The 13,585-nt window shown below is 36.9% G+C and overlaps 3 protein-coding genes across 6 annotated transcripts; 2 read left to right on the forward strand and 1 right to left on the reverse strand.

Annotated features, from left to right (window-relative positions):
- The first annotated feature begins 1,683 nt into the window (after nt 1-1,683).
- frtz (WD repeat-containing and planar cell polarity effector protein fritz) lies at nt 1,684-9,426 on the forward strand. 4 transcript variants are annotated; one of them, XM_076118132.1, is made up of 15 exons: nt 1,684-1,863; nt 2,080-2,378; nt 2,665-2,786; nt 3,073-3,157; nt 3,377-3,488; nt 3,915-4,029; nt 4,621-4,848; nt 5,191-5,324; nt 5,584-5,704; nt 6,268-6,397; nt 6,599-6,737; nt 6,896-7,050; nt 7,135-7,808; nt 7,880-8,117; nt 8,746-9,426. In XM_076118132.1, exons 1-14 carry the CDS (start codon nt 1,787-1,789, stop codon nt 8,066-8,068), a joined length of 2,580 nt encoding a protein of 859 aa, XP_075974247.1. In that variant the 5' UTR covers nt 1,684-1,786; the 3' UTR covers nt 8,069-8,117; nt 8,746-9,426. The 4 variants fall into 4 exon arrangements, with proteins under 4 accessions (XP_075974247.1, XP_075974245.1, XP_075974246.1 ...); XM_076118130.1 differs by having other exon boundaries at nt 7,880-8,039; XM_076118131.1 differs by having other exon boundaries at nt 7,889-8,039.
- A 369-nt stretch (nt 9,427-9,795) lies between these two features.
- Nucleotides 9,796-10,829, reverse strand: RpL40 (ribosomal protein L40). The gene is made up of 3 exons (XM_076118135.1): nt 10,682-10,829; nt 10,189-10,421; nt 9,796-10,055 (listed from the first exon to the last, which is right to left on the reverse strand). Exons 2-3 carry the CDS (start codon nt 10,412-10,414, stop codon nt 9,892-9,894), a joined length of 390 nt encoding a protein of 129 aa, XP_075974250.1. The 5' UTR covers nt 10,415-10,421; nt 10,682-10,829; the 3' UTR covers nt 9,796-9,891.
- A 338-nt stretch (nt 10,830-11,167) lies between these two features.
- LOC142975611 (cytochrome c oxidase subunit 7A2-like, mitochondrial) lies at nt 11,168-13,485 on the forward strand. Its single transcript, XM_076118568.1, has 3 exons — nt 11,168-11,327; nt 11,406-11,579; nt 13,244-13,485. The coding sequence occupies exons 1-3, from the start codon at nt 11,253-11,255 to the stop codon at nt 13,379-13,381; spliced, it is 387 nt and encodes a 128-aa protein (XP_075974683.1). The 5' UTR covers nt 11,168-11,252; the 3' UTR covers nt 13,382-13,485.
- Nucleotides 13,486-13,585: the final 100 nt, after the last annotated feature.

The raw sequence follows: 13,585 nt of genomic DNA on the forward strand, positions 1-13,585 counted from the left end.
GTAAGCGCGACGCCTATTATCTTTCATTGTATCATAAATTTTAGGTCCTAACCACATCATACGCAACCGTGCTAACAAGGTGTTTTCCCTTTTCACCATAACAATCTCGAGAATTGTGAAATACAATGTCTGCCTGTAAAAACAGGGATTTGCCAAACTTTTCTTCCAGTATATCATCTGACTAAAAAAAGTTTGTAAAATAAAAAAAATATTCGTATTCTCTTTTCAAAATTCTTTACCTACTGATTTTATTCAATGCGCATAATAAGTTTTTTCGTATCAGGCACATATCTAGCTTATTATGTTTTGTTTTATACTTTATATCGACTTCCATATATCCATCAATTTATCAAATTATAATCTCAGTAATTCGTCTTCATTACGATGTTTCTTTGTAAATATCCTGGGTAACTTTTTGGGTTCGTTAACTCCTAATACTAAGTATAAAGTTTACGACGCGACGACAAAGTTAGCTGAAATAATTCGCACCTCCTCTAAATGAGATGGAAGCTATATCACAAACTAGGACACCAAAAAATAATCAGAGATGACGTCGTAACTAGTTAATATTTAAACTTTTAGAAACAACTGCTTTCTGGCCTCTAATAACTATGGACAAAACCTTAATTAAATCAAAAACTAGTCGTTAGGAAGGTCAAGGTCAGGAAATAGACAGCCTTTATTAAAACCTAATGTTACTGGGTTGTGCAATGTTAGGCATGTAAAGTTATTAAGTGGTTCAAATCGGTCAGGGATAGTTAGTATTAGTTAAACTATCGGTTAATTATTGAAATGAACTGAATATATTTATTTGCTAAGAACTTACTTCTTATAATATGTAATTTCAAAAAACTCAAAAGATATCAATTATTATAAGTCCGTTACTTACTTACTGTTTATTATAGAAGGATATGAAATAAAAGTCATCGTTTTCATCAACATCCCTAAAACAATTTTAGGCCAAGGGTATAATAATTCATTCTGGACATAAATTTGTAAGAGGAAAAAGATGTGTCATGCATATTCAATCGACCGTAACTCATCAAAAATGTACGAAAAACGCGTTCATTGGTGACGTGATCCCTGATACGAAATTATACGAGTTTATGACCTTTTAAACGTGCAGAACCTTTATCTCCCCAGCAAATAGCAATGTGTTTTTTATTGGCAGATACGAGTTGAACGTTGAATCTACACCTTATCACCACCAGGTGTCTCGTATCGATTTTTTTTTACTTTTATCCCCCTGTAAAAAAATGCGACCCCTCTGATCTGAGGGAAGCTCTTTCTATAAAACGAAGCTTTACTTGGATTAATGTTAAAAGAACAGCTTTTTCATGACACACTTGCTTGTGTATCAGCAGCTCAACATATCCGATACACAAAGTGACAGCAAATATATGAAAATAACTGAAAATACTTGTAAAATCTCTCCTGGTAAATTGCCAATACTTAACATATTCTGAAGTGCTGAAGCTGGGGCTCATAAATCTTAAGTAGAAGTCAAAAATATTACTCTGCGCACCCTATCTTAATCAATTGTACACAAGATGCGTGGTCTACTTACCTTCCTCTAATTTTATCTGTTATTGATGGACTTGGAGCATGGACTACATTCCCTACATATTAAGTTTTCGGAGTTGGCAACACCGGTATAAATGTTATTTGAAGTTAATTCAGATTCAGAAATGTCATGTGTCATATTTACTTTGTAAATGGATATTTTTTTATAAAATTATTTATAATATCTTTGTGTATATAACAGTTATGTGCATAATAATGTAAAATGATCAATTACGATATAAAATTCCTTACTAGTGATGAAACAGTACAAGTGAAAAATAGTGATTTTAAAAGTTTCAAGTAAGTTTCAAAGTTTGTTTACAACTTTCATATTTCGGTAAATAAATAATTAAATGCAATGAACTTATTTAAGCAAAGTAATAATTTATAACGATCTTTATAATTTCAGAATAAGATTCTTATAATATAATTAATTTGCCATTGACATTTTTAGCCTACTTTTTATTCATCGAAACGAGTTTAACAGTGGTCTTACAACTTGTGTATTCATTTTAGATATGAAACTAAGAAAAGGGTAGATCAAACAGTGTATGATTCTGGTAAAAGGAGTTATTGTGAGCGACGCGGAGGTCTTTGGCGCGCTGCACATCCGCGGCAGATTCGTCAGCTGGAGTCAAAACTCCGCGACAGGAGTATCATAGTCTGTGAATGGAGCACTGACACACTCATCACTATAGTATTCTCTTCAGGAGTCATTGCTTACCTCACTGTTAAACCCCACACATTGGATGTCACACAGATTCTGTTTGATAGATACTTTGTTGGCAAGTTGTCTGGACAGGCTGTTTCAAATGGTTAGTACTGATGTATTTATTTTGGTTTAAAAACAAAAACAGTGATATCCAAGCTGTATAAATATCTTGAATTCAGGCACAACATGACTTTTCAAACTGATCTGCTTACAAGTAAATAATCACTGTTTTCAGGTAAAGAAACACAAAAATAATAAGGGAAACTTCTTTACTTAAAAATATTATTCTATGAATTCTTGAAGGGTTGCAAAATCATTACTTGTTCAATTTAGTCTGCTTGTAGCTTAAAATAAGATGTTAGTAAAAAGCACATAATTTTGTTTTGCAGTTGCACTTGGCAAATCCCACATACTGCTCACACACAGTGACCGCACTGCCACTTTAGTGACATTTGGCAAGAATAACATCAACCTGCCATGCCGCATCTCTGACAGAGATCCACATCTACAGGTAATAATCTTTACTTTATATTTACTACCTTTGCACATTCTAACAGAGCTCAAATCAAAGTTTCAGCTCTTTGCTGTAGAAATTGTGATTGCATGCACTCTCAAGCCTCTCTACATTAATTAAGAATAATTATTCCATGATAGGATATTACTGCTATGTCTTTGGGTAACATACCTAGATTAGATGTTGTTTGGATAGCAAAATGAAGACTGTAAAATTGAATTATACATTCAAACTATCAACTAATAAAATATTATTAATCAGCTCAAAATACATCTGATTTCAGAACATAGAACTGGGTGGCAGTAGTCGCAGGACAGAGAGGTACATATCTACTACGGAGACATTCTGTCGTGCCAATCCAAAAAACTGTAAGTCGACATACAGTGTTTTTGCTTAACAGAGTCCAATCAATTCCTTTGAGTCAGTTCAGTACTTGTGATCAACTTTTTTATCATTTTTACTCTTATTTAACAAAATAAAGCAAATAAAAGAATACACTATTAGGTTCAGAATAAGGTAACAAAGAAACATTTTTGGCAATTATCTCAAAACTGGTTTTTGATAGTTACAGTATTTTGGTTTGGCAGGGCAGAGCAATGGTGGAAGAGTATTGGTGTGGAGTGTCACTGTAGCTGAGCCAGCTCCCTGGAGCCCAGTTGTTGAAGACCATGCTAACTTACATTTGTACACCATCAATGGGTAACAGAACATATCTCTATATTTCATTGGGTTAATGATACTCATACGCCGATTGGGTGGCGCGTCAGTAGTGTTGTTTATACAAAAGAACCTGCCACGCACGTCAGCATCGCTCTTCAATGTCTCATAAACAATCATGACGTATATTCGTACGCTCGAACAACGTAAGCCACCGACGTCACGGTACAAGTAGGGACGTCTAAATATCCATCCAGATTAAAGCGAGATGCGCGAAAAATGTGGCGGTCTCAAAAACTAAACAAATTATTATAATTCATCGTGATATTTTCATAATTATTCACATTTTTGATGATTAAAGCAGGAAGTCGTCATCTCTCATTTTATTAGAATCAAAATTTTATTAGATATCTGCCACGCTTTATTGATTAAATAATCATCTCCATATTTTCTTTGTTTTATTTACAGCCATCAAATTAGCTTAACAGCCTACCACCAGTTAGAGAATGAAACACTATCTGCCGAGTTGTCTTTCAAAGGTGACAATGTAATTCACATTGTGGAACAAGTCACATGTCATAAGGTGAGTAGTAAAATGTTTACTGCTATTAAAATTACTTTGAAGTAATAAAGTTTAGTGGCTATCAATCTACAGGTCTTTTGTGCGTCAATCAACATGTCTTAATTAAATCTGGTTTAAACTGCTTTTGACCACTTGCATGTTTTATTTGCAAACCACTACAGCAAATGTTAAGTACATACATATAATAAAATTTAGTGCATGAATGCAATTAAGTTTAAAAGGCTAAGACGCTTGTCATATTCAGTTTAAATCCCGATTTCGTAGAAACTTTAAGATGAAAAGTAAATTATATGTTACTCCTTCCTATCATTCAGTAAAAGTCCGATTAAAAACGTTCCAACCGTTCCTGAGACTAGCCCAGTTATACGAAAACAATTATATTAAAATGCACTAACTATACTTTATCCCTGTCATTCATAAACACACTATAAACCTAGTTTAGTTAAAAACTACTATTATATTATGTTTTCCCTTTTTCATTTCGCTAAGGAGTGGAAGAAACAAAACTCTTTATAAGCCTTTCATAACTTCATATATTTTTATGAATAAGAGGGTAAATCTATAGAAGTTATTAAAGATTTTTTATTTCAGAATGGAATTAACCTACAATGGCTACGTTACGACGTGAGCGGCACGGACGAGCGAGCGACAAAACTGTGTAGCTCACGGGAGAGTGCGACACACGTGTCTCTGTCGACGCCAGTGCGAGTAGTGCGGCGGTCCCCGTGCGACGCGCGACTTTTAATCGCGTGTATCGACGGCTCGCTGCACGTCGTACATTGTGTCGCCGGCCTTACTCATACCACCAGAGCTGGATTTGTAAGTTAATGATCATTGTATCTTATATTAATGGCCCAATTTCCAATAATTGTTAAACTACCTACCTGAAAGATAAATTGAAGATAAGAGTTTTGAATAACTCTGCCAGTGTTGCACTTGATAAATTAATAGGTACTTACAGACGCTGTGGAATTAACCATAATTCTGTAAAATCTTTGTTTTTATGGATGATATTAAACAGTCTAAGTATTTCGAATTTCACCAATCATCCTGATTAACATCCTAATTCGTAACTTATTCTATCAGACATAGATATATATGTAGTATAGAGCCGTGTACAGTCCATAACAATTATTTAATAAAATCATTTTATTCTTACAGATAGCCACAAGTATACGTTGGGCAGGCGAGTTGATAATCGCAGCGGAAGAAGGCGGCCGGTTACAGTGTTTCGACCGAGCTCTCTCGCTTCTACACCATCACTCCAAGTGTCTTGAACTTACCTCATATTTACGGTAAAAACAAAAAACTTTACTGCCTCTATGGTTTAAACTACCGCCTAAGTTTATACGCCAACTTATAACGTGGTTTCGGCCTCAGGGTCTATTCCTAGGTAGGGGAAAGTGCTAGTTTCTAATTTGTAATTCTATGTCAATTCTAGCTCTATATTTCTACCTACACTTTCGGGTGTAACTACCGTTATTTTTTAGAAACAATAATATTTACACGTTTAATTTTATATTAGTTAAAAACTAATGTTATTATTCTCCATAGAGATTCCCGTCGGATGCAAGTGCTAGCGACGAGAAATGCGAGAAATGGACCTATAATATTACTATCGTTCTCCGGTGGACCACTCTCAGTTCTTCACATCACACATCCACGATTACTACCGGTAAATACATTTTATATTTCTGTGTTATATTTTGGATGTATTAGACCTTTTGCAAAAACTGTACTGTAATCATCTCTACCTAATAACCTTAGAGCCGCGTGTAGTGGGTTCGAATTTCATCCACGAATATTGTGTGATAAGCACGAGTATCTTGTCTGAACCTGTGCGTCAAATCCATACTAATATTATAAATGCGAAAGTAACTCTGTCTGTCTGTCTGTCTGCTACTCAATCACGCCTAAACTACTGAACCAATTTGCATGAAATTTGGTATGGAGATATTTTGATACCCGAGAAAGGACATAGGCTATATATCATCACGCTACGACCAAAAGGAGCAGAGTACCAGTAATTTTTTTTACAAAAGCGGGGGAAAATTTCACCCATTCTCTCTTATTGGACGCAAGCGAAGTTGCGCGGGTCAGCTAGTAATTTATAATTTTAATAACATCTGTGTATTTAAACGCTTAAAAACATTTATCAGCTTTCTGGATATTATAGTACAAGTTGTGTTTAGTTTGGAATCAGATGACTGTGTATGATATTGTTCTTTGCGGTTGCAGGCATGGATCCGTATGAAACGCTTGACCAACGCCGTCGGACTTCTACGCGCCATGGACTGGGAGCGGGAGGGTACAGAATGCCTCTGGGCTATAAACAAGATCGTATGCGTGGCTTCAAGAAGTAAAGCCGGTTAGTATCAAAACCTCGCAGGCGTGTCGATGGAGGCGAAGCGGCAAAATTACCATCCTTTCCGTCATATTCTCCCGAATCCCTCGATTTTTTTGTTGTGCATCCTTGCAACGGCTCGTTCTTATATTTCGGCATGCAAATTTATGTAGCGTGTTCTATAGGTAAATAGTCGAAAAGGATAATGAGTTCGATGTTCCTTAGAGTCGGTGGTGTGCGAGGGCGCGGCGCAGAGCGCGCTGGGCGTGTTCCTGGCGCCACGCGCGCCGCTCGGAGCCGCCGCCGCCCGCTTCGCGCCGCCCCTACACGACCTCGCCCGGAAGTTCTTCCACCATCTGCTCAGGTACGAGCCCCACTTTCATCTGATTTCTAATAGAAAAACATGACGATCAGTTCTATTCGGTCGTGTAAAGAATATTTGTGTGACGGAAATATTTACGAAAGTAGCAATCGTAGGTACATATGTTTCTGGCCCGTATGCATTCGAAGGGTCCGTTCCAGGCGCGGGCGCGTGGAGAAGGCGCTGAGCCTGGGCGTGGACCTGGCGGCCTGGGACCTGTTCGCGGACGTGCGCTGGGCCGCGCGCCGCCTGCAGCTGCACCACCTGACGCACGAGGCCGCCGCGCTCGCCGCCAGCCACGCCGCCGCGCACTCCGGTAACGAGCTAGGGCTACGTCACTTTAAAACGATAGACGTACACTAGAATACTTAAGTAACAAAAATATATTTATCATTCTCAGGTTCTGAATGTTCCGAATCGTGTTCGGGCTGCAGTTCCCGCTCGTACTCTGAATCGGAAGACGAAAGCGCAGCGTCCGAAGTGGTGAAAACGAAACCGCCGCCTCTACCTCGAGTGTCCCTGCCGAACTTACCGACGATGATGCAAGTTCCGATCGCGCAGGCGGAACCCACGTCCACCAACAGTATAAGACCCAACTTACACCAGTATTTAGAGAGAGACAACACTATATGGACGACGGACGTGCGAGACTCGTATACGAGAGTGGACTACGAACGTGATTATCCCAAACCTCTACGGAACGCCCAAAACGTACGGTGGCACAGTATGGACGTACTGTCTAATTACAAATCGCCCAAGCACGGTCTGATGACGATCAACGAAGCTCCAGTCAAACCTACACATACGGTCGTGGACATAATACCTCGGCCGCACGACGACAGACTTACCTCCACGCACTTCAAGCATTTGTATCAAACCGAGTTAAGAGAAGAAGTAACCGAAAGGAGCAACACGTTGTATCGATATCAGAATAACAATAATTACCATCCCAGTACGAGTTTGAAAGATAGAACATATAGAATGGATAATGAAGGCCTCGAAAAGCCGGTCAATCGTTCTGGAGAGAAGAATAAAGTGAAGTTTTCGGATACCGTTACGATAGCCGTCGTGTCGGTAAGTTTCACATAGAAATGAAAATATTTAATAAGTTAGAATTAAAAACAGAATTTAACAAGTCACGTAAGCGTGTCCAGCAGGAGCCGGAGCCGGCGCGGGAGCTGGCGGCGAGCCTGCCGCTGTGCCCCCCGCACAAGTACCTGGCGGCCTTCACTCCGCAGCAGCACCTGCCGCCCCCCGCCCCGCCCGTCCCTCCCCCCGGCCCGGCGCAGCAGCTCGCGGCCGCCGGTACTACGCTCGACTACGTCGAAGTGTGACACGCACCCGCACACGCATGCCGCCACATACCATTTGCACCCCATTTGTGTGAGCACGCGATTTTTGCACGGTTACGTCGTACTAAATTAATTATATCGACCTAGAAACGATGGTCATATTTTATTTTAATATTTAAAAGTATAAATTACCGAATCTCATGCTTGTATCGTCTGTGAAATTGGTGAATATAAATAATTTAGTACCAACGCAAATGCCGAACACATCACACTAGCTATGATAAGATTGAGTACTGCAAACATTTCAAGTCGGCTATTTCTAGAACAGCTTTAGGTTTTCTGTGATCACCAGTGCGCCGAACTTATAATGCTACTCCAGATTAGAAATCTATAAGGTTTGTTTGATGTGTACGGCCCATCGCCATTCATCACAAAATTTCGCTTATAACCATTGGATATCATCGTTCAAGTCAATTTAAACCTATATTCTATGTAATTTATAATATTTTCAAGAATCAATAATATTATTACTTATTAGCTTTTTCCCGCATCATAAAATATCTCTTTTGTGGTTATGTTACGACTTTATGTAGAAAAATTCATATTGCATCGCATGACTTTTAATCTTCATTTCATTCAAGCATGTTTTGTTCACAAATTACCATTATTACGGAGCACGAAAATTACTTTTCTTTAAAATATTACTATTCTGGTTTCAGATAATGCGCCGCCCAAACCACCGAAAATCAAAGTTGTTCACTTCGGCATGGTTTAGAAAGACTGCAACACATTCCATAACATTAGTCATCTAAGGAGAGTCCGTCCAACTTTAGGAATAAGTAATTCTATTTTATCGTTGTGTATATAGTTTAAATACATGATCTTGTTAACAAATTCAGACATATTTTAATAAAAAATGTAATGTAGTCGCCAACGTACTTTCTGCTGGCCAATAAATGGGGCGTGGCCAATTCAAAAAGAAAAATCTGTAAACTGCTAATTTTTCCCTCAGACATTTGTAAAATTGTTTACTTAAAGACTGTGAACTAAATCAGTATTCATTAGTCTCTTATTAAACAGATAATAGTGACAGAAAGAGTAGGCTTAATAAGGGCATAAATGCAAATTTACCATCACAGGCAGACCCAAGATAGCACTGGCAATATGGAAAACATTATCATATGCTTCTCTTTAAGCAGTGCTGAGGTAGTCTATAGCATTTTATTAAAGTCCAACTCCATCTTATCCTGGATCTTCCAGTGACCAGCTGCTGGTTGGTGGTTGTGAGCTTGTAACTTGAGATTATATTAATATTGAATGATTTGTGTACATTGTACAGTCATGTTGAATACTGTTGATGCATTTAATTTACAAAAGATAAATGATAATTATTATTACTACCTAGATGTTTTATTTGTATGAAATCCTCTCAATCTACTACTTATATTATTGCGATGGTTGATTCTACTACTCATAACATGTGAATCCATTCCAGAATAAAATTTCTTCACAATTAATTGATAAATAAAAGACCAAACTAATATTGTCACAAGTTCTTCACTACTTTTGTCTCTATGTAACTTCAGTCACATCAAGTTAATGTTACCAATCGCCTATGATGGTAACACTGAACTAGCACAGCTCTATTTAAATATTCAGAAGGCATTACTGTAATATAAGTACAAGTATGAATCTTATGTAAGCATGATTGGAAAAACAAGGAATTAAAGTGAACTGAGTAGGTTTCTTGATGAAGCAAAATTTCAAACTCATTGTTAGATGTTACACTTTTATTAATTTGGGCTTAATTAATTAATTGCAAAAATACAGATGGAATAGCAATGCAATTGGATGTAAAAAATAATTTAATCCTTCAGCTTCTTCTTGGGGCGCAGGTTGTTGGTGTGACCACACTTGGTTTTGCGGCAGTTGGTAGCACGAGGGTGGAGACGAGCATAGCACTTGCGGCAAATCATCTTGTCACAGTTGTACTTCATGGCCAAGATACGCAGAGAAGGCTCAATGGTACCTGAAAATTATTTTCAACCTTCAATAATATTTACAAACAAGTACCTACTTGTTGAGTTGAAGAATTGCATGCAGGATGACTTTGCAAATCCAATAAGTAAAGAAATATATCACCGAAGTATAAATATACATACCTCCTCTCAACCTGAGCACCAAGTGAAGGGTGGATTCTTTCTGGATATTGTAGTCAGAGAGAGTGCGGCCATCTTCCAGCTGTTTACCGGCGAAGATAAGACGCTGCTGATCCGGAGGAATGCCCTCTTTGTCCTGGATCTTAGCCTTCACATTCTCAATAGTATCTGAAGCTTCCACCTCGAGGGTGATTGTTTTACCCGTGAGGGTTTTCACGAAGATCTGCATTTTAGAGCTGAAAAACCGGACAAAATATGGTCACACCAACAATATTGAACTCGGAGTGCAACTACGACAATTTTTATAAAACAATTGACAAACGATGTCTACGCATGACACGCCACGCGGATTTTCAAATTTGGAAGCGAAGTACATATATGACGTACTATACAAACAAGTATTATGGTATTATTAATACTATATTTTATGGCATATTCACTGTATACTAGAATCTTTTGATATTCAAATATATTTTGCAATATTTCACAAACGTACCTTCTCTGAAAAACGTGCTCCAAGTAAAAGAAATGTCAAACTCAAAAAGAAATATGGCAGACTATTTCGTTCAGGACCACGAACTCGACTTTGATTCCCTGCTAATCTCTTTTGTTATTGATATTGGTATTTAGTATGGATTTTTAAAAAAATAAGTGGTTTTGAATTTTAATAAGAAAATATAACACATGATATTTTTATGAATTACTATTTATTGTAATCGAAACTCTTTTAATGTTATTAACCTTCATTGCATAATAAATGTTTCCGAACAAAGTCTGTTCAAAAACCAAATATCAAAAATTGGATTAGAATCGAAACACGTCATACGATATGATAATTCATTCAATAAGTAAATAGAAAAATACATAAAAGTTAACAATCAAAATATTGATGTTATATTACTGTTGAATAAAAAAAAAACAAATAAAAACTGGAACCTTATTTTTAACCTTATTTGATACGTCAATATTTGGTTCAAGGTTTCCGAACGCACTAGATAAGTACTTGTTTCGTAATCGCTCGGGTTTCAGGCACTTTGCTGAACATTTAATCAAGTTTTTTCATCAAAATGTACCACCAATTAAGCAAAGTTACCGGCAGGCTGGTTGCCGCATCACACCTGCAAAGTCCACTTTTCCCCGTTGTAAGTATTTTCCACTTATTTACATACTTCGTTTGGTTACGTTTTCGAGACTTAGAAAGATATTTTTGTTCTCCTAAGGCACCAATCGCCCTGCAGCGAGTGGAGCCACCAACCATCCAATACAACACTTCTCACCTCTCGACCGTAGCTGAAGCTTGCCCAGCCCCAGGCAAGAGGTCTCTGGTGCCTGGTACCAACGTTCCCTACCCCCCTGTGTCTGAGAAGATCCGTCAGCAACAGCAACAGTTCCAGGTAATTTAACAATTATTTTGAACATATAATAATCATGATCACACAAAAGTGGGTCAATATGAATATTAGCATCAACAAGAAACATATTAATTATACCTATAATACTAGGCAGGCACCCTAATAGGAAAATATGGGTAACCTATTAAGCTACTGTAATCCATTTTTTATCTTTTTGGAATGTAGTTGATTTGGTAACTGTTCCTTATAAAGGTTGATTTGTATTATCATATCTAACTAAATTCATTTTATCTATAAGTTAAAGATAGTTGCTTCTCGTGTACTCTAGTTTGTTGGTTTGAGTAAAAATATCATTCAAATCTTTGATGGAACTAATAGGGTAAAGCAATATATAATAAGATTAGGTACCATAGTATAACACTAATAACATTTATTCTCTTCTAATCTAAATAATTATGATATTAATATTGAGTGTTATTCAAATTATGAATGACTGGCCACTTAAATATACAGTCTTAACCTGAAAAATAAAATAGTTTTACTTTTTATTTCTCATTTAAAAATAAATTCATGCCATGTGGCCAGCATGTCGATCATAATGATAAATACAGTCTGAATTCCTACTGAGCTTGAGACTAATTATTATTGCCTAGGGTGACATTTATGTTTTCAGTTTATTAAAAAAAAACTAGAATAATATCATTAAGGCATGTAAATTAGGGAATGCAATCCCGACTCGAGATCGTCAACTCGAGATCCCTCGCGATCAGAAATATCAATCCCGCGGGATCCCGAGATTTTCGGGATCCCGTCTAGTTAGTAAAAATAATACAATTCGAACGGCTTGTTTAATGTAATATGTGTGTGATAGTGTGGTGAATGCAATAAATTATTATTTGAAAGAAAATAAAAGCTTTTATTTTTCAATATTACTAACAACATAACATAATTAACAGGTGTAATAACATGAACATAATCAAAAAAGTAGGTGTAGCTCCAGGAGATCAAAATAAAAAGTAATCACATGGCATTTTGAAAGTAGCCTCTTAAAATACAAAGTGTATCAATAGTACGAGCTTCTAATCGGCATCTTAAGTCTATTGCAATGTAGCCAACTGCTGGAAATGCCCTCTCCGACAATCCCGAACGGGATCTCGTCATATTATGCTTCGGGATTGATCCCGAAAAAATACACGGGATCTCGCGAGATCGGGATTGCATTCACTAATGTAAATATACCTTAGTATGTAACATAATTACTTTTTTCTTAGGTTTTATTATTTACTAACTGTTAGCACTTAGTTTTATTTATTGGTACGTAATATATGAAGCTGCACTCATAGGCGTGTTGTAGTATTCTGTTAGTTTTCGATTGGTCATACACCCACTTGAAGATTTCATGTTGTAGTAGTCTAACAACTTAGCTAAGACTTCCACTGGCCAGTTGGTTTGTCCTGCCTGCATTCTATTGGAATTAATAGGATAAAATTTTCAAAAGGATTATGCTTTCGTTCACAATCATGGTTACACCTTGTTGGTCATAGATACTCATAAACAATAATTTAAACATTTATTTTATTATGATTTATTATCTATTCCAACAGCTTATAACCTCCAACAGTTTGAGGAAAACCTTATTGGCAACTTTTGTCCACAGATACGAAATATTAAAAATGATAGTAATTTACATATTTGCTTTATTTCAGAAAGAGGATGATGTCCCAGTGTTCCTGAAGGGAGGTCCCCTGGACGGCATCTTGTACCGTCTGACCATGGCTCTCTGCATTGCTGGTCTGCTGGGAGTAGGCCACACCATCTACATCCACGCTGTACCCAAGAAGTAAATACATAAATTAAATCAATTATAAATATGTATTAGTTGCCTGTGTTATAAGTGTCTCAGCACTGTGATTAGAAATAAAGGATAATCGCAAATCCAAAAATCTAACTTGTGTTGTTTTTTTCACACCTGTTATATCCCAATTAATTTAATAGTTGATTCATTACAAAGAGTAAAGATTTTTTTTTGTACTATGTATATAATCGAA

The sequence above is a fragment of the Anticarsia gemmatalis genome, chromosome 9 (genome assembly GCF_050436995.1).
Source record: "Anticarsia gemmatalis isolate Benzon Research Colony breed Stoneville strain chromosome 9, ilAntGemm2 primary, whole genome shotgun sequence".
Lineage (NCBI taxonomy): Eukaryota > Metazoa > Arthropoda > Insecta > Lepidoptera > Erebidae > Anticarsia > Anticarsia gemmatalis.